General features: G+C 39.2%; 1 protein-coding gene across 3 annotated transcripts in view; it reads right to left on the reverse strand.

Annotated features, from left to right (window-relative positions):
* LOC128689129 (uncharacterized) overlaps positions 1-24,841 on the reverse strand; it is a 401,604-nt gene that overhangs the window by 64,642 nt on the left and 312,121 nt on the right. For 2 of the 3 annotated variants that reach the window (XM_053777252.1, XM_070087229.1), the window contains exon 3: positions 9,171-9,281. The exons of the other annotated variant lie outside the window; for it this stretch is intronic. In XM_053777252.1, coding sequence (XP_053633227.1) covers positions 9,171-9,281 — 111 coding nt within the window. The remainder of the gene's footprint in view (positions 1-9,170; positions 9,282-24,841) is intronic. 3 annotated transcript variants of the gene reach the window in all.

A 24,841-nucleotide genomic window follows, 5' to 3' on the forward strand; every position in this document is an offset into this window, starting at 1 on the left:
CTTACACACACACACACACACACACACACACACACACACACACACACACACACCATAGATGGAAGAATTAGGCAGACAGACAACAACAAACACAGATGGCACATATATCACCAAGCAAAAGGGTCTCGTCGTCATAAAAATATTGAAAAAAAAACGTTTATCATTCCAGAGGGCGGGAGTGACAGCCGGCCTCGGACATGTGTCAGAAAAGCCAGTCCAGTTTAGACACTATCTCCTTTAAAATGCTGAAGGGATGCGTTAAATGATTATCTTGCTGTTTACGGGACACGCTTCTGTTGTGTGGTGGGTTCTGGAATGAATAGCCAAGCACAGACAGGCTTAGAAGTTAGTGGTGGTTGACAGGTGATAGCGGTTGACAGTGGAGGTTAATGGTAGTAGTAATAAGATATAGTAAATATGAAAGTAGTCGACGTCGTAGCAGCGGTAGTAGTAGTAATGGCAGCAGCAGCAGCAGTATTAATAGTAGTATTAGTGTAAGTATTAATCTCAGTAGTAGTAGCAATGGTAGTAGTAGTAATAGAAGCACCAATAAAGCAACCAACAATATTTTTTAATATAAAGAAAATCAAAACTTCGTAAGAATTGATGTTGAAAAAATTGTTCCTATATATTTCTGGATGCCCTGAATCTTCACCGATATTGATGGCACATGTAAATGCCTTCCTCTCAAGCTTAAGCTTGACTGATGCACCTCGCTCGTACTTACGCTGAAGACCTCACTCACTAGAGATGAACAACTCGTAAAAGTGAAGTATTAATAGTAAAAAATTAGTAAAGTGCGATGTTACTATTAATGTTTCCAACGCCAATAATAAAATGTATTCTGTGATTATTATTAGCATTATTATTATCATTATTACAAACGTAAATGGAGGCTCCGCAGGGTGGGCGTGGTCCCTGCTGGCGTTAATGGAGAGGCAGTGTTGTGGCAGCGGGATTGTAAGAGAGGGGAGAGAGAGAGAGAGAGAGAGAGAGAGAGAGAGAGAGAGAGAGAGAGAGAGAGAGAATGAGCCATGTACAAAAATCAGAAAGGTAAACACACACACACACACACACAGAAAGGTAAACACACACACACACACACACAGAAAGGTAAACACACACACACACACACACACACACACACACAGAAAGGTAAACACACACACACACACACACACACACACAGCATACAATGCATTCGCCAAAATGTATTCCCAAAACACCAATTAATTTCCATAATTTGCCTTTGAAAGCGACGACATTGCATTATTCTAAATGTAAGCATTCGATCCAATAAATTATTTAAATCAACCTTGTACTACAAACAAAACAAAAAAGTAAACATTTAAAGACAAATAAAATAAAAAATCGTGCATGTAAACAGTCCCTAAAATTCACGACCTTTTACGATGCTTTTGATATATCTGTTATTGTTGGTTCAGCGAATGAATGGGAAATTTGGGCCCAAATTGTCAGTTGGAGCTAGGAAAAAAACATATTGGACCTTTATGAATTCCTCTGTTCTTTCAGCAGAACGTTTCGCTCAGTGTCGGGAGGACGAGTGATGGAGTGATGAGTAGGGAAGAGATAGGAAGACAGGTAGATAGATAGAAAGGTAAATAGAAAGGTAGAAAGATAAATCTATCTCTATACAGATATATAGATAGATAAATAAATAGAAAGTAGATAGATGACTAGATATAGTGATAGAGAAATTTAGTGATGGATCGGTAGATAGACATATGGACAGATAGACAGGTAGATAGACATATAGGTAGATAGATAAATTGATAGGTAGACAGATAAATAGATAAATATGTTGATAAATATGAATTAAATAATCATCAATCACTTATTGTAGAGAAAATGTAATGAGGGACGCTGTTGTTTGACCTAACAAGCGCCTCGTGTAATTGCTCATAAGTCTAGGTCATTTGCCTAATTACTCGTCATGTGTCAGCTGCTGCCTCAACTCGGTCCCTCTCTCTTCTTCATCCTCTTTTTTTTTATTTTTCGTTCCATTTGTTCTCTCTCTCTCTCTCTCTCTCTCTCTCTCTCTCTCTCTCTCTCTCTCTCTCTCTCTCTCTCTCTCTCTCTCTTTCTCTGACCTCTCCCTTTGCTTCCTCTCTTCCAAACCTGCTATATTTTACACCTGCTATCTTCCACATCTGCTATCCTCCCCACCTTCCCAGAAGACGGACTCAGTCCTTTCTAGAAAACGGATTATGTGCTTTCTAGAAAGTGGGTTCTGTGCTTTCTAGAAAGCAAGTTTTGGTGCTTTCTAGAAAGCGGGCTCCCTGTGTTTCTTAAACCCAATTTCAAGCACTTCTGCCACCCCACTAGTACTGTTTGTCGTCTCTGGTGGGAGCTGGCTCAGTGCGTGCGCTTGTAAGAGAAGCCCCATGGCTTGACGCCTTTGATGAGACTAGAATCATCACTTCTAAGAGACGCCTTTGATGAGCTTACTATAATCACTTCTAACAGAGTATCTGAAGCTCTTTGAAAATCTCTCACTCTGTGTAGATGTCTGTAACACAAGATTATTATTATTATTATTATTATTATTATTATTATTATTATTATTATTATTATTATTATTATTATTATTATTATTATTATTATTATTATTATTATTATTATTATTATTATTATTATTATTATTATTATTAATTGTTATTAGTTATTATTATTAATTTTTATTATTAATTATTATTATTTATATTATAATTGTTTTTGCTATTGTGTGTGTGTGTGTACTCACCTATTTGTGGTTGCAGGGGTCGAGTCCTAGCTCCTGGCCCTGTGTGTGTGTGTGTGTGTGTGTGTGTGTGTGTGTGTGTGTATTGTCCCTAGAGCATCTAGAAATTCAGACACTCTAAGAGTGCTAGAAAGGAACTAATGTACTGGAGAAGGCACAGGGATATCGAGGAAGGGGATGCTAAGGACGGAGGCAGAATAGAGCAGTAATAAAAAAAAGGCTGTAGATAATAAGTAAGAGAGGATGAAAGAAAGGTTAGGCAGCTTGACCACCTCGTGTTATTTTTATTTGTATATTTTATATCACTTAGTGGCAATTATAAAGAATCTAACTCTACTGAAGTATAAACTAGGCTGCTGCTAAGTACATTAGTTTCAAGAAGTACAAGGTAAAGTACAAGTCTCTTCATAGGTAACATACGGTTTTCTTTCACAGGCAAGTACGTGTCTTCATAGAAGTAAATTCAGGTAAGAAGGTCCTCTTGGCATGAGAGTTGACTGAGTTCATGAAACCAGAAGGTTAGTCAAGACGGGAAAATAAACTGCGGGTGGGATCCAATGTGCGTACTGCCAACTATAACGAAGAATAACACATGTTGAAGAACAAGCTCAAGCAGGAAAAGAGTTTCGCTTTGTGTAGAGATTTATAATGAAAGCTTCGTCGTGCAACATGTCTTGTCCTCCCATGAAATTTCATAGACTACGAAATGAGGATTAAACATACAAGGGATAGAGAAAAATTACCATAAAGAAGTTACAATATTAAATATTTAACCTTGGGAAGAAATGGGGTTAGAATAAAAAAAAATAATATGAAATAAATATGAAGTAGGTACCAAGTTTCTCTAAGGGAAATAAAATTACATGACCATGAGAATTAGAATTAGAGACTCAAATCTTGAAGTAACAGGATATTGTGGTCTGTTTACACTCATACCCTGTAACCAAGGTTAAACTCTAGCAACCAGAGCGAGGTATGCGCACAAACACACACATAAACACTTCCCCCTCTCCCCTCCTCTCTCATTCTCTCTCTCTCTCTCTCTCTCTCTCTCTCTCTCTCTCTCTCTCTCTCTCTGTCTCTGTCTCTGTCTCTGTCTCTGTCTCTGTCTCTGTCTCTGTCTCTCTCTCTCTCTCTCTCTCTCTCTCTCTCTCTCTCTCTCTCTCTCTCTCTCTCTCTCTCTCTCTCTCTCTCTCTCTCTCTCTCTCTCTCTGTCTCTGTCTCTCTGTCTCTGTCTCTCTCTCTCTCTCTCTCTCTCTCTCTCTCTCTCTCTCTCTCTCTCTCTCTCTCTCTCTCTCTCTCTCTCTCTCTCTCAGCCATGGATGACATGTAAGATTTACAAGCCAAAAGTCATGAGGAACTTTTGGAGCGAGTGAATTACAACTTGGTAGGAACTCAGAAATCTTTATTTTGTGTGGGGTTGGAGGTGGGAAATGGGAGGTGGAGGAGTGGGAGGAGAGCAGAGGAAGACTGAAGGGTTTGACCAAGGAGATTCATGGGTTAGTTCTGCCACTCCTTAACCTCTGCTTTAGTTCCTTCACAGTCCAAGAACAGTGTCGACCATTTCTTTCCTTTCTTTTATATTTCTCAGTTAAAGGTTAAACAGAAGCAAGGTGTCTCTTCTTAAGATGTAAATTACACACACACTCACATACACACATTTTTAATGAAGAATATCCCCCCCCCATAAATGTTTAAAAACAGACATAAAAAACTTTTTCGCTCTGCAACATTCACGGATAAAATTATTACACATAGTCATAAAAGAGATGCAAATTTTTACTCACCTGCCCTGCAAAAGTTTATATACTAAGAGTTATTATATTATACACATAAACTACAATATTTTAAGTCAGCAGTTGCTGCCCATTCTAGAGAACATACTAGACCGTCTACATCATTATACTAAAAAATGCATTTCTATGTAAGTGTGTGTGAGTGAACATGTATCCACTGAGTAGACGATGGGAGAGTATAGCAAGCTACGGTGCTTAGACGAGATCTATCACATATATGTAAGAGGGTCTACCTTCCTACACTACTTAACTAGCTGCTCTGATGTTCACCATGCAAGTTTCAGATACTGAGAGAAACGCAGCGCACACACACACACACACATATATTCATATATAATATATATATATATATATATATATATATATATATATATATATATATATATATATATATATATATATATATATGTATGTATGTATATGCATATATATATATATATATATATATATATATATATATATATATATATATATATATATATATATAATGCTACTGCTTTAAGATGTAATGAACACGGGTAATTGGGAGAGAAAAATACACATGGAGACAAAAACAAGGAAGAATGGTTGTATATTTCGACCCAAACCAAGAAATTACTCCTCAGTAGATACAAAAGAAAAGTATACGTACATTCATATATATATATATATATATATATATATATATATATATATATATATATATATATATATATATATATATATATATATATATATATATATATATATATATGTATATATATATATATATATATATATATATTATATATATATATATATATATATATATATATATATATATATATATATATATATATATATATATATATATATATATATATATATATATATATATATTGGATACGGGTCGAAAGAGCAGGTGGTTCCTTGCAAATCCTGGGATAATGTATGAAGACCATCATATCATATTATCCTGGTGGAGCTTCTTGGATCCTCTAGGTACATAGATGACATCTCAGGGTACGCTGCCCTGTGTTAAGAACGGGAGGGTGTCTAAGCTTTTGACTTATGGGTGCCTAAGGCAGGGAAGGGCCTTAGGCACCAATCAATAGCTTTAATAACCTCCCAGGGACTATTTTCTAGAAAAATGTCTCTGATAGCCTTTTCCAAAAGTCACTTTCTGAATTTGACTAGTTTTGCGGCTGTGTTGTCTTATTTTCACTTTGTTCAATTATCCATTCCCAAGTAGTTTTGTCAGTTTTTCTACGCCCTAATTATGTCAACCAATCTTGATAACCAAGTTAGGAAAACTGTGATTTGATTATATATTTATCTTGTTTCAGGTGGCTGGGACAGCATATCATCTAAGCTCTTACAAAATGGTTGGAAACTGTGCTTTTATTTATACGTGAGGAATGTTGACTGAAGAAACAAATGTAACTGGCGGGTCTTTTTTATACAAAGTGAATTACAAACGTCGCTCATTGTTTATGAATAGTACAATGGTGAAAGAGCGTTTGATGTGTTTGTCCCATTCCATTTTAAACTTGGCGGAAGGTAGCTGTAGGTTAAGTTTATTAAACATTTAGCAAAAATTACGCAAGGTTTCATTGTAGGCTGTAGAAATATCTACACAACGGAATTTATATATATCTGGTGGTTCGAGTTTGTAAAATTTGTATGATTCAAAGTTCTCGGTGTATAAATTTCGCAACACTAGTGGAAGAGTGTTGATAATGCTACAGTCAGTCTTTTGTTAAAGAATTCTCTATTAAAAGAGAAGACTTTGCTGAAAGCACAAAGTATAGTAAGGACAATAATTTTCTGTATCTTTATCAGAAATTTATCTTGAGGATGCACTCTGTTTGTCAGGAATTCCAATACACCATCGACTTTCACCTCGTTGATCAAGAAAAAAAAAGGTGAAAGAAGGGCACTGAATTATTTTACTAGTCTGTACGAAGACCCTTTATTAGATCTGATGGGTCATAGTGGTATAATGTCCTTATGTGGTTTAGGTAGCCCGTAAAAATAAGGAACCCTTGGATTTCTTGAAATAAAATTTAGAAAATTTGATTGTCTTGTTTTCTGTGGCTCTAACTTCTCTGGTGAGTGAGGCGTTGTTGGTGACGAGTGAGTGCTTAGTGAGCTGCTCATATGTGTTACTGTTCCTATGTAATTCATAAACTTTATTGTCGTAATCTTCCTTAATCATGACGACATGTGAGTTAACTGAAACACCAGTGGTGTTTAGTGTCCTTGGTGAGTAGCTCATGTACGTTGCTTTCTCTATGCAATTCGTAAACTTTATTGTCGTAATATTCCTTAATCGCGACAACAATTTTGCCTCCTACGTCCGATTTCGTGCTTATTATGCTTTTGTCATTTTTTAGCTCAAACAAAGCATAATCTTCTTGTCATGCCATTCTTATTGGGCAAAAATTCTTTGATGACATCTGGTAATAAACTCATATGACAGTAAAGTTCTTGATTGTAGTTGGATTTTCCTAGGAATTTATCAAAGATGCATAATGAAGAATATGATTAAAGGTAGCTTAAAGGGCAAAATTTACCCTCAACCTTACTAATCATATACTATGTTTATTAAATTGTTTGTCATACAACTTGATAACATCGTTGGGAAATGTGTACTTAGGCCTAACATTGTGACTGCAGTATTGTTGGGTGTTCTATCGAGGGATCTTTAAGTTACTTTTTAGAACATGGAGAGTCTGTCGCTGAAGTTGTGGGAATGTTTTATGGGATCATCTATTTCAGGACTGTGTTTTTTTCTGTGCTAAAAGTCTATCTAATTTAAATTTTTAATCCTTGAAGTATATCCTTGAGACATTGTTCAGTGTAAGGTGGGAAACACTGCTCAAATGTGCCACTGGCTTGGCGTAGTCCTAACGATTTATGGCAGATATATTCTTTGATATATTCTTTAATGAAGCCCCATTTCACTTTTGTTTTTGATTGCTGAAGTTCTAGTGGATTCTTAACTACGGAAGATAGTTTTGATCAGAGTACACAGAGGTGAGAATTGCTGTTGAGGTGAAGTCATCGTTAGGTCAAATGTGGTTTATCAGATTATAATAAACTGTTGTCAAGGGGAGAGAAAAACCAACATAGTAAAAAACAGGTAGGACTGGATTTCGGTATATTTCTCACCTCCAACTAAGGTCCTCCTCAGCAGACTGAAAAGTATAAAAAGGGAGCTGGTATTTATAGATGTAGGAAGAGTAGGCGTCTTATTGCAGATTCAGAAAAAGCATGAGTAAGTGGAGCTTCATATTGTCAGGGAGAAGCTTCATGAAACCTCCAGGTGCTTTGATAGCATCTCAGGTAAGGCTGCCCTTATGTAGAGATGAAGGAGGTATTTGAGCTATAGCTTAGTGAGTGCCCGAGATGCCTTGATTATATCACAGGGCAAGCTATCCTTTTTTTTTTTTTAGAGACGAGAGTGTCTGACCTACTGTTGTATGACTGTCCAAGATGATTTTATAATTGGTGAGCTGCTCTTAATTAGGGATGTGAGGTTGTCTGAGCTATTCTCGTATAAGGGCCTAATTTATCTAGGTGCTGGAATGTTTTTATGCGCATATTGTAGTTATATCGTCTACTCGAAAAATTTCTTTTCGAAATGTTTAAGCTTAGTTTTCGTCTTCGGATCACCCCGATAGAAACACCGCAGGAAAGGTCTAGTATTTTGGGAGCCTTCCTTCCCAAAGTATCGAAGTCATAGATCTGGGTCTGAAATAGAGTCATTATATACTGCAAACCATTACAGATATATAGAAGGAAAAAAAAGAGTTTTGAGATCAGTCTGCCAAAATCTGTATATACATTATTGTTTTATCCATTCATGCACAAAGTTCTCTGCGTCAGTGTGAGAGAGGTGATTAGCGAATCTCGGGATCTCCTTGAAAGACTCAGCAAGATTCACAGCAACTTTGTAGGTGTAATCGCGAGAAGATGGTGGAGGTCAGGTGGTGGAGGCCTGTTAGTGAAGTCCTGGTAGTTGAGACCAATTAATAACGGACAGGTAGTGGTGGATAGGCAGGTGCACAAGCTGTAAAGGGAAGATAGGGCCACTGGTGGTGGAAATGGTGAGCAAGGTCTTTAGCGGGAAAAATGTGGAGGCCAGGTAGTGGCAGAAGTGGGTGAGACCATGTGATGGAGGCCAGGAATTAAAAAAAGCAGGTGGAGACAAGGTATTGTTAGTGGTGGTGGGCGGCAGGTAAAGAATGAGGTCACTCCGGTTTGACATTTTTGACACCCTGACAGTCAACATGGTCAGGTAACACACATGAGAGAGAGAGAGAGAGAGAGAGAGAGAGAGAGAGAGAGAGAGAGAGAGAGATCCTTGGAGAGTCAGCGGGTGACGAGTTGTGCTGAGAAAGATTGTGAGTGTGACCTGAAAGATCTTGAGTGCGACAAACAAAGCCTTAGTGTGATTTCCTTAACAAACACATCAAGCAGTGCAGGGCCAATATCTAGAAAATAGACTAAGGCCCTAGTTCTAGGATAATCTAGAGACGCTAACAACTGATATCAGTGGTGCCTGCTAGATGTAAACATAACATAAGCGACGAACTAGCGTAGAATTATAAATAAAACTTTGCTTTTCAAACCCTGTGAAGGAGTTGTACCCGCGGCCGTAGAACTTGAGGAGGAGGAGGAGGCGGCGGCAGGCCGGTTCCGGTAGCTTCCGAAGTAGATTCTTCGCCGGGGAGTCAGTTGGATCCATGACTGCGCGTCCACTGCGCCAGTGAGAGAGGTGTTAGCTGCATAGCTGACACCGCAAGCCCATGGGGCTGCGTTGTGTCATTTACCACTGGGATAGGAACATGGGGGAGGAAACATAAAAACGGGAAAAGAATGGAGAGAGAAAGAGGATTATGGAAGAGGAGGGGATAGGCGAGGGAAGTGAGAGTAAGGAAAGAGGTGGTAGGTGAGGGAAAGGTGTGAAGAAAGGCTGTGAGGCATTCAAGAAACTGAAAGGTGCGTGAGAGGTAAATGGCGATAGGAGATTGAAAATATGAGAGAAACGAGAATTTTGTAATGCACAGGGAAGGGGAAGAATGGATAAGGAAGGTTGATGGGTAATAAATCAGGGCTTATTGCAGCAAGAAAGACTTTTACTGGAGATAGAAATCGATAGCAAAAGAATAGGTTACTACTCGTATCAGAGAGACAGTTGTGTGTGTGTGAAAGAGAGAGAGAAAAAAAGAGAGCAGATAACAACGTAAGATCAAAGGGATAAGGATAAAAGATCATTTAAGAGTTAGGTGGTAACATTGACACCATCATTTATTAAAGTGTTATATTGCCCGCCAGGGGCAGTATCACTCCAGTACAGAGAAATAAAGTGGATGAAGTATAAATACTGGGTCCAAGGTTAAGTGCTATTTGTGGAGTTGGAAACTACGCGACGACTGTTTCTGTTTCAGCAGATTGAGTCTGGCGAGAACATATGAAATAATGTGAAATAAGAGCAGATTTTAAATACCTTCTGCTTAGTTTCTCTGATGCCAAATTTGGCGCCTTCAAGTTCAAGAGATGGTTGTCGGAGCTTCGGTGTATAATAGTGCAGCCGTTGCTTGAACCGATTCTAGCATGTGTTTTGCTGTTCCACAATGCATTGTCCCAAGCTTCTAAGAGCCTATCCCACTTATTGTTTGTCGCGTTCAATACGAAAGATAATGTAAACGCTAGTGCTAATTTCTATGGAATGTGTTTTTCACTTAGTTACTAAGTTTTTGATTGTGTTAAGTGTGATGCTAGCTATACTGGTTTCACTCTTCTTGGGGTTCGAGAGGTTGTCTACAATCTGCCTGACGAGAAGTATTAACGATCTGTCAAGCGACCGTTTTTGTCGGTTAGTGTGGGTGATTCTGTCGGCTTTTCTCCTACAATTGTTGCGAAGTGTGCTGGGTTTAGTAAAAGCTTAGTATATGTGGTTGTATTCCTCCTCGACGACAACAGGCCTGGAAATCCTATATGCTCTCAAATAGACCCCTGTGATGACTTCTCTCTTTATCCTCTCACTATGGGGTGACAAGAAGTGTAACTGGTCCTTTTAGTCAGTGAGCCTCCTGTAGACGTTGAAATCTCTTTTAGAGTCGTTCCTGCAAAGTTAAATGTCAAAATAGGAAGGCAACGATTACGTTCTCTCCACATGGTGAATTTCATTAAAGAGTTCAGTGGAGTGCGGTCGTCAGGGCACGTCAACTAGGACGTCGTCCACGAAACGCGTGTCCCCTCTAGGGAGGTTCGTTGATGCTGGTTGGGAACTCTTGGTCTAGGGAATTGGATCTCTGCTCCAGTTCCCTGAATTGGGCCTGAATACCTTCCATCCCCACAAGCGCTGTATAATGCCTACGGGTTTAGCTCTCCCCCATGATTATACTAATTATAATGTCCACGAAACGCAGCAGCGTGATTCCAGTGGGAAGGTGAGGCTTCATTCTCTCGTCCTCGAGGTGCTCCACGGAGAGGCTAGCCAGGACCACACTACGGGGTGAGACCTTGGCCAACCCAGAGGATACCTCGTACGCCAGAAGCCTATGGACACGTAAGAGAACGCCCATACGCATGCTAAAGAGACAATTTTATAAAACAAAACGCTTGCAATATGCACCTCTAAATTCCTGCAGCCATTTAATAAACTTTAAAGACGCTAAATTAGTCATCAAAGGAAACAGGTGAGCACCACAGGTGCTGATTATAATTTGCTCTTATTGCCATTTAAAAACACCATCACACAAAAATCTTGCATTTTTTCCACATCAAATGTTCTTGCCAGACTCATCGTGCCCAAACCCGACAAGACCCAGCTCTCTCATCCACCACCTGACCTTCGATCCACTTTATTCATTCTCTTTACTGAATTTCTCAGTGTTGGGTCTGATGAAGTCCCAGACCAACGACACGTGTTAAAAAAGTCGTAACACTACTTTTGTGTTTTACAAATTATGAAGAGTTGACATGAGAGGGTAGATAACCAGGAAATAGATAAGAAAAAACAAGAATGTGATGAAAACGATGAGGGCCGAAGCAGACGGAGAAAGATTAGGAAAAGGAAACGAGAAGGAAATCAGGAGAATGACAGAAAGACGGGAACAGAAGTGAAAAAAGAGGAGGGCTGGAATAAGAGGCTCAGCAGGAGCAAGAGGAAAGAATTAAGCAATGGCTAAAAAAAATCAACGATAATATCAGCAGCATGCAAGTTACAAGTCATAATGATTACATGTTTACTAGTCACATGGGAGGCTGGCTCCTCCTGTACACACAAGACAGAGGACCCGCTCACATCACAGAGAGAGCGAGAGAGAGAGAGAGAGAGGAAAAGAGAGAAAGAGAGTGAGCAAAAACAACTCACGCAGCAAAAGAGGAAGGAGTAAAAAGAAAAGATTTAACGAATGTGAGAGCAAGAGAGAAAGAGAGAGGTTCGAAACCCACCGACAAAACACATACTATCATACAATCAGACGCGGGTTTAGTGACAGTGAGTAAAAAACATATGTGAGGAATATGTAATTAAAATTTTTTTAGCGATCATTTCCGTCATTATCATTAATGACATCAACAGCATTTTTATTTTGTGCTTTGCTGTCGTTTTCTTATAGGAATTGTATGAAAATTTGACAGATTTTGAAAACAGAAGTTTCCCTGTTTGTATTTATTATTATTATTATTATTATTATTATTATTGCTACTATAAAGATTATTATTGTTAATATTATTATTACTATTATACTATTATTATTGTTATTATTATTAATGTTACTATAATTATTATTTTTATTATTATTGTTATTTATATTAATGTTACTATAATTATTATTTTTATTATTATTGTTATTTATATTAATGTTACTATACTTATTATTAATATTATTATTAATACTATTACTCCGTTGTCCCACTATTTATATTCTTCCGTCATTTACGTCGTTTACATTAAAAGTTTTATAGTTTATTATTATTATTATTGTTATTATATATATATATATATATATATATATATATATATATATATATATATATATATATATATATATATATATATATATATATATATATATGAGAGAGAGAGTTAAAGCTAAGGAAGGGGTAACAATAATGTTGAAGGATCAGCCATGGAAGGAAAAGAGGGAATATAAATATATAAATTTGACTGGCAGTGATTGGCAGAGAGCATGCATAGTTCCTTTGCATAAAGGCAATGGAGACAAAAAAGAGTGCAAAAATTTTAGGGGAATAAGTACGTTGAGTGTACCTGGTAAAGTGTATGGTAGATTCATAATTGAAAGAATTAAAAGTAAGACGGAGAGTAGGATAGCAGATGAACAAGGAGGCTTTAACAAAGGTAGGGGGTGTGTAGACCAAGTGTTTACAGTGAAACATGTAGGTGAAAAGTATTTAGATAAGGGTAAAGAGGTTTTTGTGGCATTTATGGATTTAGAAAAGGCATATGACAGGGTGGATAGGAGGGCAATGTAGCAGATGTTGCAGGTGTATGGTATAGAAGGTCAGTTACTGAAAGCCGTGAAGAGTTTTTACGAGGATAGTGAGGCTCAGATTAGAATATGTAGGAGAGAGGGAGATTATTTCCCAGCAAAAGTATGGTTGTTCAATATATTTATAGATGGGGTTGTAAGAGAAGTGAATGCTCGGGTGTTGGCACGAGGTGTGGGGTTAAAAGATAGAGACTAACACAAAGTGGAAGTTATCACAGTTGCTCTTTGCTGATGACACTTTGCTTTTGGGAAATTCTGAAGAGAAGTTGCAGAGGTTGGTGGATGAGTTTGGTAGGGTATATAAAAGAAGAAAATTAAAAGTGAATGTAGAAAAAAGTAAGGTGATGAGGATAACGAAAAAGATAGGTGACGAATGATTGGATATTAGATTGGAGGGAGAGAGTATGGAGGAGGTGAATGTATTCAGATATTTAGGAGTGGACGTGTCAGCGGATGGGTCTATGAAGGATGAGGTGAATCATAGAATTGATGAGGGGAAAAAGGTGAGTGGTGCACTTAGGAATCTGTGGAGAGAAAGAACTTTGTCGATGGAAGCAAAGAGGGAAATGTATGAGAGTATAGTTATAACAACACTCTTATACGGTTGTGAAACATGGGTGGTGAATGTTGCAACAAGCAGAAGGCTGGAGGCAGTGGAGATGTCATGTCTGATAGCAGTGTGTGGTGTGAATAGAATGCAGAGAATTCGTAGTTATGAAATTAGAAGGAGGTGCTGGAGCACCAAAACTATTATTCAGAGGGCTGAGGAGGGGTTGAGGAGGTTTGGACATGTAGAGAAAGTGCAAGGAAATAGAATGACTTTGAGAGTGTATGAATCCATAGTGGAGGGAAGGCGAGGTAGGGGTCGGCCTAGGAAAGGGTAGAGGAAGGGGGTAAAGGTGGTTTAGTGTGCAAGGGGCTTGGACTTCCAGCAAGCATGCGTGAGCATGCTCTTCCCTCCCACACCCACTTTCCTGTAACAACGAACTTCTGCTTAACACTTTAACACTACATTCTTAAACCTACCCCATACTCCATTGCCAATACTCTCACTAGCCTATCTATTCTCCAATAGTAGTTTATGTCTTACCTTAACTGCCTCTACCTTTCGCTTATAAACCTTCACCTCTCTCTTACCTGATGATTCAGTTTTCCTTGTATACCACCTACTTTTTACTCTCACTGTAGCTACAGCTAAAAAGTGATCTTATATATCTGTGGCCCCTCTATAAACACGTACATCTTGAAGTCTACCCAACTGTTTTTTATCTACCAATACGTAGTCCAACAAACTACTGCCACTACGCCCTACATCATATCTTGTTAGGTTAGGTTAGGTAAGGTTCGTCAGGAAACAGGACAAATGTTTCCTGACGCGGGTCTTAGTCAGATGATGACCCGCCTTTGGAGCTTTTGGTCATCTGACCGAGGCCTTCCGCTGGCTTACCGGTCCACCCCTTTAAAAATTATAGTCATTTATAACCATTAATCATTATTATATATCATATCTTGTATATTTATATATCCTCTTTTTCTTAAAATATGTATTACCTATAACAAAGTTCAATCAAAGGGCCCCTATTATCATTAACTCCTGGCACTCCAAACCTACCTACCACACCTAATCTAAATGTTTCTCTTACTTTAGCATTTAGGTCCCCTACCACAATTACTCTCTCACTTGGTTCAAAAGTTTCTACACACACTCTCATCTCCAAAAATCTCTCTCTTCTACGCTCCTCTCTTCTCCAGGTGCATACACTTATTATTACCCACTTTTCGCCTCCGACCCTTATTTTAATCCACATAATCCTTGAATTTATACCTTTATATTCCCTCTTCTCCTTCCATAACTGATCCTTCAACATTATTGCTACCCTTTCCTCAACTCTACTCCTGACTTAATCCCATTTATTTCTTCCCACTGAAACTCACCTCAGCTTTGTTTAGCTTAGAGCCAGGACATCCAACTTTTTTTCATTTATAAAATTGGCAATCACCTCTTTCTTACCATCCGCACTACATCCACGCACATTCAAGTATCCCAGTTTTATACAAAAATTTTCTTCTCTTTTCGCTCACCATGAGGCGAGCTAAAACAACACGGGTTCGAATCCTTGGCTAGTCGCAGTGTTGTTATTGATTAAATACCACTTGTTCGTGGTTACAATAATATATATATATATATATATATATATATATATATATATATATATATATATATATATATATATATATATATATATATATATATATATATATATTGTTCCAGCGCCTCAGCGTCGCCATCCAGAGGGGAAATGCTTGCTGCATACTTGGCTCACGTCCAGCCTCGAAGGAGCTGGAGGAAATTCATCATCTTTAATACATTGTGCCATTGTATTCATGTTTATGTTTTTTTCTGTAAATGTATTTTGTTTATTAATAAATGTTCACATAGAATAAAAAATATATAGGGGGTGGTAGGAGAAGAAAATATTCAAACAGCTCCGGGGAGAACCTTGAGTTTTCCCTGAGGTACTTTTATTGTCTTCTCTGAGGATGAGGGTCCCCATTCCAGCTATAGAGGTGGTACTACTTCCCTATATTATATATATATATATATATATATATATATATATATATATATATATATATATATATATATATATAGAGGTAGTAGATTGGTAGACAGCAACCACCCAGGGAAGTACTACCGTCCTGCCAGATGACTGTGAAACAAAAACCTGTAACTGTTTTGCATGATGGTAGGATTGCTGGTTTCTTTTTCTGTCTCATAAACACGCTAAGATAACAGGGATATCTTGCTACTCCTACTTACACTTTGGTCACACTTCACAGACACGCACATGCATATATATATATACATACATCTAGGTTTTTCTCCTTTTTCTAAATAGCTCTTGTTCTTTTTTATTTCTTCTATTGTCCATGGGGAAGTGGAAAAGAATCTTTCCTCCGTAAGCCATGCGTGTCGTATGAGGCGACTAAAATGCCGGGAGCAATGGGCTAGTAACCCCTTCTCCTGTATACAATTACTAAAAAAGAGAAGAAGAAAAACTTTATAAAACTGGGTTGCTTAAATGTGCGTGGATGTAGTGCGGATGACAAGAAACAGATGATTGCTGATGTTATGAATGAAAAGAAGTTGGATGTCCTGGCCCTAAGCGAAACAAAGCTGAAGGGGGTAGGAGAGTTTCAGTGGGGGGAAATAAATGGGATTAAATCTGGAGTATCTGAGAGAGTTAGAGCAAAGGAAGGGGTAGCAGTAATGTTAAATGATCAGTTATGGAAGGAGAAAAGAGAATATGAATGTGTAAATTCAAGAATTATGTGGATTAAAGTAAAGGTTGGATGCGAGAAGTGGGTCATAATAAGCGTGTATGCACCTGGAGAAGAGAGGAATGCAGAGGAGAGAGAGAGATTTTGGGAGATGTTAAGTGAATGTATAGGAGCCTTTGAACCAAGTGAGAGAGTAATTGTGGTAGGGGACTTGAATGCTAAAGTAGGAGAAACTTTTAGAGAGGGTGTGGTAGGTAAGTTTGGGGTGCCAGGTGTAAATGATAATGGGAGCCCTTTGATTGAACTTTGTATAGAAAGGGGTTTAGTTATAGGTAATACATATTTTAAGAAAAAGAGGATAAATAAGTATACACGATATGATGTAGGGCGAAATGACAGTAGTTTGTTGGATTATGTATTGGTAGATAAAAGACTGTTGAGTAGACTTCAGGATGTACATGTTTATAGAGGGGCCACAGATATATCAGATCACTTTCTAGTTGTAGCTACACTGAGAGTAAAAGGTAGATGGGATACAAGGAGAATAGAAGCATCAGGGAAGAGAGAGGTGAAGGTTTATAAACTAAAAGAGGAGGCAGTTAGGGTAAGATATAAACAGCTATTGGAGGATAGATGGGCTAATGAGAGCATAGGCAATGGGGTCGAAGAGGTATGGGGTAGGTTTAAAAATGTAGTGTTAGAGTGTTCAGCAGAAGTTTGTGGTTACAGGAAAGTGGGTGCAGGAGGGAAGAGGAGCGATTGGTGGAATGATGATGTAAAGAGAGTAGTAAGGGAGAAAAAGTTAGCATATGAGAAGTTTTTACAAAGTAGAAGTGATGCAAGGAGGGAAGAGTATATGGAGAAAAAGAGAGAGGTTAAGAGAGTGGTGAAGCAATGTAAAAAGAGAGCAAATGAGAGAGTGGGTGAGATGTTATCAACAAATTTTGTTGAAAATAAGAAAAAGTTTTGGAGTGAGATTAACAAGTTAAGAAAGCCTAGAGAACAAATTGATTTGTCAGTTAAAAATAGGAGAGGAGAGTTATTAAATGGAGAGTTAGAGGTATTGGGAAGATGGAAGGAATATTTTGAGGAATTGTTAAATGTTGATGAAGATAGGGAAGCTGTGATTTCGTGTATAGGGCAAGGAGGAATAACATCTTGTAGGAGTGAGGAAGAGCCAGTTGTGAGTGTGGGGGAAGTTCGTGAGGCAGTAGGTAAAATGAAAGGGGGTAAGGCAGCCGGGATTGATGGGATAAAGATAGAAATGTTAAAAGCAGGTGGGGATATAGTTTTGGAGTGGTTGGTGCAATTATTTAATAAATGTATGGAAGAGGGTAAGGTACCTAGGGATTGGCAGAGAGCATGCATAGTTCCTTTGTATAAAGGCAAAGGGGATAAAAGAGAGTGCAAAAACTATAGGGGGATAAGTCTGTTGAGTGTACCTGGTAAAGTGTATGGTAGAGTTATAATTGAAAGAATTAAGAGTAAGACGGAGAATAGGATAGCAGATGAACAAGGAGGCTTTAGGAAAGGTAGGGGGTGTGTGGACCAGGTGTTTACAGTGAAACATATAAGTGAACAGTATTTAGATAAGGCTAAAGAGGTCTTTGTGGCATTTATGGATTTGGAAAAGGCGTATGACAGGGTGGATAGGGGGGCAATGTGGCAGATGTTGCAAGTGTATGGTGTAGGAGGTAGGTTACTGAAAGCAGTGAAGAGTTTTTACGAGGATAGTGAGGCTCAAGTTAGAGTATGTAGGAAAGAGGGAAATTTTTTCCCAGTAAAAGTAGGCCTTAGACAAGGATGTGTGATGTCACCGTGGTTGTTTAATATATTTATAGATGGGGTTGTAAGAGAAGTAAATGCGAGGGTCTTGGCAAGAGGCGTGGAGTTAAAAGATAAAGAATCACACACAAAGTGGGAGTTGTCACAGCTGCTCTTTGCTGATGACACTGTGCTCTTGGGAGATTCTGAAGAGAAGTTGCAGAGATTGGTGGATGAATTTGGTAGGGTGTGCAAAAGAAGAAAATTAAAGGTGAATACAGGAAAGAGTAAGGTTATGAGGATAACAAAAAGATTAGGTGATGAAAGATTGAATATCAGATTGGAGGGAGAGAGTATGGAGGAGGTGAACGTATTCAGATATTTGGGAGTGGACGTGTCAGCGGATGGGTCTATGAAAGATGAGGTGAATCATAGAATTGATGAGGGAAAAAGAGTGAGTGGTGCACTTAGGAGTCTGTGGAGACAAAGAACTTTGTCCTTGGAGGCAAAGAGGGGAATGTATGAGAGTATAGTTTTACCAACGCTCTTATATGGGTGTGAAGCGTGGGTGATGAATGTTGCAGCGAGGAGAAGGCTGGAGGCAGTGGAGATGTCATGTCTGAGGGCAATGTGTGGTGTGAATATAATGCAGAGAATTAGTAGTTTGGAAGTTAGGAGGAGGTGCGGGATTACCAAAACTGTTGTCCAGAGGGCTGAGGAAGGGTTGTTGAGGTGGTTCGGACATGTAGAGAGAATGGAGCGAAACAGAATGACTTCAAGAGTGTATCAGTCTGTAGTGGAAGGAAGGCGGGGTAGGGGTCGGCCTAGGAAGGGTTGGAGGGAGGGGGTAAAGGAGGTTTTGTGTGCGAGGGGCTTGGACTTCCAGCAGGCATGCGTGAGCGTGTTTGATAGGAGTGAATGGAGACAAATGGTTTTTAATACTTGACGTGCTGTTGGAGTGTGAGCAAAGTAACATTTATGAAGGGATTCAGGGAAACCGGCAGGCCGGACTTGAGTTCTGGAGATGGGAAGTACAGTGCCTGCACTCTGAAGGAGGGGTGTTAATGTTGCAGTTTAAAAACTGTAGTGTAAAGCACCCTTCTGGCAAGACAGTGATGGAGTGAATGATGGTGAAAGTTTTTCTTTTTCGGGCCACCCTGCCTTGGTGGGAATCGGCCGGTGTGATAATAATAAAAAAAAAATACAAGAACAAACAGAACGTTTACAGCCCTATGCCAGGGGCAGCCCTATGCCAGGGGCAGCCCTATGACAAAGGCACAGTTAGTCTTCTGCTGGTCAAGCAGAGTACCACTTACAGCCCTATGGCGAGGGCTCGGTGAGCTGTCTTTGTCTTAAGTGGAGTATCGTTTGCAGTTCTATGGCGGAGGCAGCCCAATGACGAGGGAACTGTGGCTCTTTCAACTCCAGTTGAGCCATTCCTGGTACTCGGGCTACTGCCTGATTCTCTGAGGTGCACAGAGGTGAGTGAAGGGAGTGAGTGAGCCAGTATACATAGGCGAGAAGTAGTAATGGTAAAGGGAAGTAGGGAAAGTAGTTTTGCCACAAGAGATAGAAAGGGGAGCGATGGAGGGGGGCGGGCAATAGTAGTGGTAGTAATATTAGTAGAAAAGGTAGAAGGTAGAAGTAGTAGTAGTAGTAGTAGTGAAGAAGTGGTAAACGTATTAGTGGAAGTTGGGTAAATTTAAGAATAAGGAAAGAAGCTCTGCAGTAGAGCTAAAGGCCCACAAGGGGTAGAAACAAAAATAGAATGGGGGAAGGGAACTGAAGAACAGAGTACACTAGGCAGAAGAAAAGAAAAAAAATTAAATAAGGAAAAAAAGAAAGGAGAAGAGGTAGGGGAAGAAGAAAGGATCATATCAAGTTTGGAGCATTTGACAATGTAAGGAGAAAGGAAGACATCTACAGAGACAAACCCACGACAAAGATTCATAACAGGAAAGCTGTGTATAAGGGATGTTTCAACAAGACGACTGCTGTGAAGGCTAGAAGTAGGATAGACAGTTTTGGCAGAGAACCAGTCAAAAGGATGATTGTGACTTCTAACATGACAGAAAAGGGCGTAATTGGTGTCGGCAAGTCTAACGGACCAAAACGTCGCCATAAGCGTTTCTCTCTCTCCCTTATGTGCGGGTCATTTGTGTTTGTTCCAGTCTCGGCATTGTGCCTTTTTGTTCTTCACAAATACAAGTGGGAGCTACCCGTTGTAAAACATAAACACAACGGCAGAATGTTAGCTATTTAGCTGAGTTGCTTCTCACTTCCCGGATAAGCAGTGACAAAAAATTTAATTTTAGCCACTTCATAAGATCAGAAGAATAGAGGAACACTGAAGCAGACCTACCGGACCATTCTGGATGTGTTCTACTAACATAGGAGCACTGCAGGAAGCCTACTGGTGCATGTTAGGCAGGCCTAGCTCACACCAACCCACAACTATTCATGTACTTGTCCAACTTATTTTTGAAACTAGACAAAGTTCTCGCTTCAGTGGAGCTACTCGGGAATTTGTCCCACTATCCACAGCTCGATTACCAAGCCACGGCTTTATTGTATCCTGCTCACACTCAGTCATTCACACTCATACATTAGTCTAACCTATACGGTTACCTACCTAATGTATTCGCTGCATTGTTGGTGCTTGACAGCTTGTTAACATAAGAACATGAGAATGGAGGAACAGTGCAGAAGAAAACTAGATACATGTGCATCATCTTTGTATCTTTAACGTACACGTTTCGCCATCCAGTGGCTTTATCAATGCAAATTCTAGGATATAATTTGAGGATAGTAGAACTATATACTGTCTTCAAATTATGTTCAAGAATTTGTATTGATAAAGCCACTGGATGGCGGAACGCCTACATTAAAGATACCTAGATATTGCATATGTGTCTAATTATCATCTTGTTAGTATTGTATACCATTCCTGTGGTATAAAACATTAGCATACATGATACTCAACCAGGCAAAGCACCGCCTACCCAGCAACACAGGAGTCTGTAGGTTAGACACATGGACAACAGTTATGCAACTTTATTCCGAAAAGTTTCGCCTACGCAATAGGCTTCTTCAGCCTAGTACAAAAGTAGGCAGGATCAGCAGAGATGTGAAGACGATGTAATCAGTCAATCACTCTTGAAGTCGGAGATTTGAGGTTGTCAGTCCCTCAGCCTGGAGAAGAGCTTTGTTCCATAGTCTGAAACAATCTGAAGGAACAAGCGACAGTGTGGAGACTTATATACTGTCGGAAGGAGAGGTTCAGAGTGGAATTAGAGAGAATGTAGTCACTGACTGGTCACGTCCATCTCAGATCCAACAATTCTCACTTGAAGAAGCTGTCCAAGCTTTTTTCTCTCCTGTACCAAGATGCCCTTCTGTTGCAGTGTCTGACAGATTGAATATTAATATTGTGTAGGTAAGACACATGTGTCTTACCTACCAACCTGTCGGTACTGTATACCATTTTAATATTCAACACAGGAGTCACATGATATCGTCTACCCGTCCTCATCCCAATATGACATTCTTCAGGTCACCATGAGTCACTCACACCTCCCTCTCCGCCTATATATACCGTCTTTTAACCTCTATGTGTTAGAAGTGATCAAGGTCTCAAGTTTTTCTAAACCACCATTCCCGTACATCCACAATTATGTTCGAAAACCAGTACTTATCTATGTCCTTTCTAAATCTAAATTTATCCAACTTAAATCCGTTAATTCTGGTTCTTACCTGGTTCGACACCCTCAGTACTTTATTAATATCACCTTTGTTTATGCCCGTCATCCACTTATACACTTCGATGATATTTCCTCTCATTCTACGTCTCTCCAGAGAGTGGAGATTCAAGACTCTAAGTCTATCTTCATACGGGAAATTCCTTACACAGTAAATCATTTTAATAATTCTTCTCTGTATGTTATCTAATGAGACTATATCCATCCTGTAGTAAGGAGACCAAAACTGAGCAGCATACTCCAAATGAGGCCTCACTAGTGATGTATAGAGCTGTGAAATAACTTTTGGACTTCTATTACTTATACTTCTTGAAATAAATCTTAGTAATCTGTTAGCCTTATTGCGCACACTTAAGCACTGTTGTCTTGACTTCAGATTTCTGCTTACCATGACTCCCAAGTCTTTTTCACATTCTGTATGATCAAGCTCTACTTCTCCTAGTTTATAACTTCGGTAGTTATTTTCATTCCAAAGGACTAAGACTTTACACTTGTCCCCATTGAACTTCATCTGCAACTTTTCAGACCAAGACACTAATTGGTCCAAATTCTCCTGGAGTTCATTGTCATCCTCTCAGAATGAATCATACGGCTTATTTTTGCATCATCAGCAAATTTGCTCATTTCACTTGTAATTCCTTCATCAAGGTCGTTAATGTAAATTATGAACAACAACGGGCTTAAAACTGATCCTTGTGGAGAGCCACTAGTGACCAGTCCCCATTCAGATTTGACCCCACTAATGGTAACTCTCTGCTTTCTATTGGTAATCCATGCTTCTATCCATGCTAGAACTTTACCTCTTATACCGTGAGCTGCCACTTTTCATAAGAGTCTTTTGTGGGGTACTCTATCGAAGGCTTTACTGAAATCCAAATAAACAGTATCATATTCTTTATCACTGTCTACTGCCTCAAATGTGTTTTTGAAGCCTATGAGTCTTACTTACCAACGTCAGTATATATGTCAGGCAGGAACGACCTCTCGTGCGCCCATGTTGAGATTCATTAATCAAATTATGCTCATCAAGGTGACTTCTAATAATATCAACCATTACTTATTTTAATAATTTGCCTACTGTAGACGTCAAGCTTACTGAACGGTAATTTGATGGAATGGACTGGTCCCCTGATTTGAATATAGGAACTACATTACCCATCTCCCACATCTTTGGCACAACACCAGTTAGAATGGACGCATTAAACACGCTCGTTAATGGCTGACTAAGTTCTATCTTGCATTCTTTAAGTACCCTGGAAAACAACGCGTCGGGTCATCTACAACTCTTGCCACACCTGTGGTATCCCGTATTCACTCTGAACCTGAATTTATCCAATGCATGGATTTAAATCCACCAATTATCAACTGAACAGAGTTAGGGCTCTCCTATATTCAGCAAAACATCCCTGACACTACACTACCTATTACGACCAGAGTATTCGAATAAATTATACGTTTATTTTGGTCTAAATTGGACAGGGGAATATTAATAAACAACATGAATAGCAATGCTGAAACGCTGAAAATATGTTTGTTTCATTTCCACTGGCTGGTAAGCTTACTTCTGTGTTGAATGGAAAAATATTTACTTGGAAAGTAAATAGTCTGGTAAACTGTCCTCTGGATTTTGGATAATGCTTCTACAATCTCTCTCTCTCTCTCTCTCTCTCTCTCTCTCTCTCTCTCTCTCTCTCTCTCTCTTCGATGATGCCTCTTTTGGTCTTAGTATCTTAACTGTAATAGGAGTGGGCGAGATAATTTTTGTTGGTAGGTTTACGGTAAACTTTAATTCTTAGATTATCTAATTTGTGAATGAGGACGTCTAGAAAAGGTATCTTGTCACTGGGCTCTTCTTCTAGTATAAACCGGATAGACGGTTCAACTGCGTTGAGTCTTGCCTGAAGATTCCGCACATCAAAACGTTTGGGAGTTATTATGAGGACGTCGTCCATGTAACGTAACCAAGCGACGCTGGTGGGGATGATGCTGGTGAAGTGTTCAGCTTCCAGGTGCTCCATATACAAGTTGGCTAAGATGGCGCTGATGGGGGACCCCATTCCCATACCATAGGTTTGTTTGTAGAGCCTGTTATTGAGAGAAAATCAAATTAAATTAATGCATAGTTCAATCAAGTCGATAAAATCTCCGGGAAACAGAAATATTAAGGTCCTGACTGACTTTACGTCGTAGAACGTCAATGGCTTGTGTGGTAGGTACTTGAGTGAAGAGAGATGTTACGTCCAGACTACTTAGTTTCTTGTTTCGGATGGAGAAGTTTCTGATGTGGTTGAGAAGGTCGCCTGAATGCTTAAGATGAGCGGGGCTGATGGTGTCCAGAAGATGTTTGGCAAGAACTCCGTTTACCGTGCACCTACCAACAAAAATAATCTCACACACTTCTATTCCAGGTAAGATACTAAGGCCAAAAGAGGCAGCATCATCGGATTTTTCCCAAGAGCATACCGAATTTGTAGTCCGGAGTTTCTTGACGAGGAATGTACTTACATACACCAAACCTTTTCTGATCTACATTTTCCTTTTTCATCAAAGACTGCAAGAAAGAGCTCTTCAGATCATCAATTCTCCACTCACCAACACCACTTCTAACAAAGATATAATCCTTCCCAACAGCCATGTTGCACTGAACGTTTCTGAGGTACTCGCACAAACTAACACCAGAGTCGCCAACGCATCCAGCACTTCCATAAGGGATCTAACCAGGACAAAATCGAACCACCACGAACCAGTCAACGCAGGAGTTTACACTATACCTTGTGGAGGCTGCGACAGAATATATGTAGGTGAAACAACAAGGAACCTCGAAACATGTCTCAATGAGCATATTAATGCATGTAGGAACGATAACTTGAACAACGCCTGCCTACGACACCGGAATTCCACCAATCACCTAATGAAATTCAACGACACCCGGCTATTGATCAGAGAACCTAATTTCCGCATACGTAAATGCCTTGAATCATCATTAATCGCTAT

Source organism: Cherax quadricarinatus, chromosome 21 (genome assembly GCF_038502225.1).
Source record: "Cherax quadricarinatus isolate ZL_2023a chromosome 21, ASM3850222v1, whole genome shotgun sequence".
NCBI lineage: Eukaryota > Metazoa > Arthropoda > Malacostraca > Decapoda > Parastacidae > Cherax > Cherax quadricarinatus.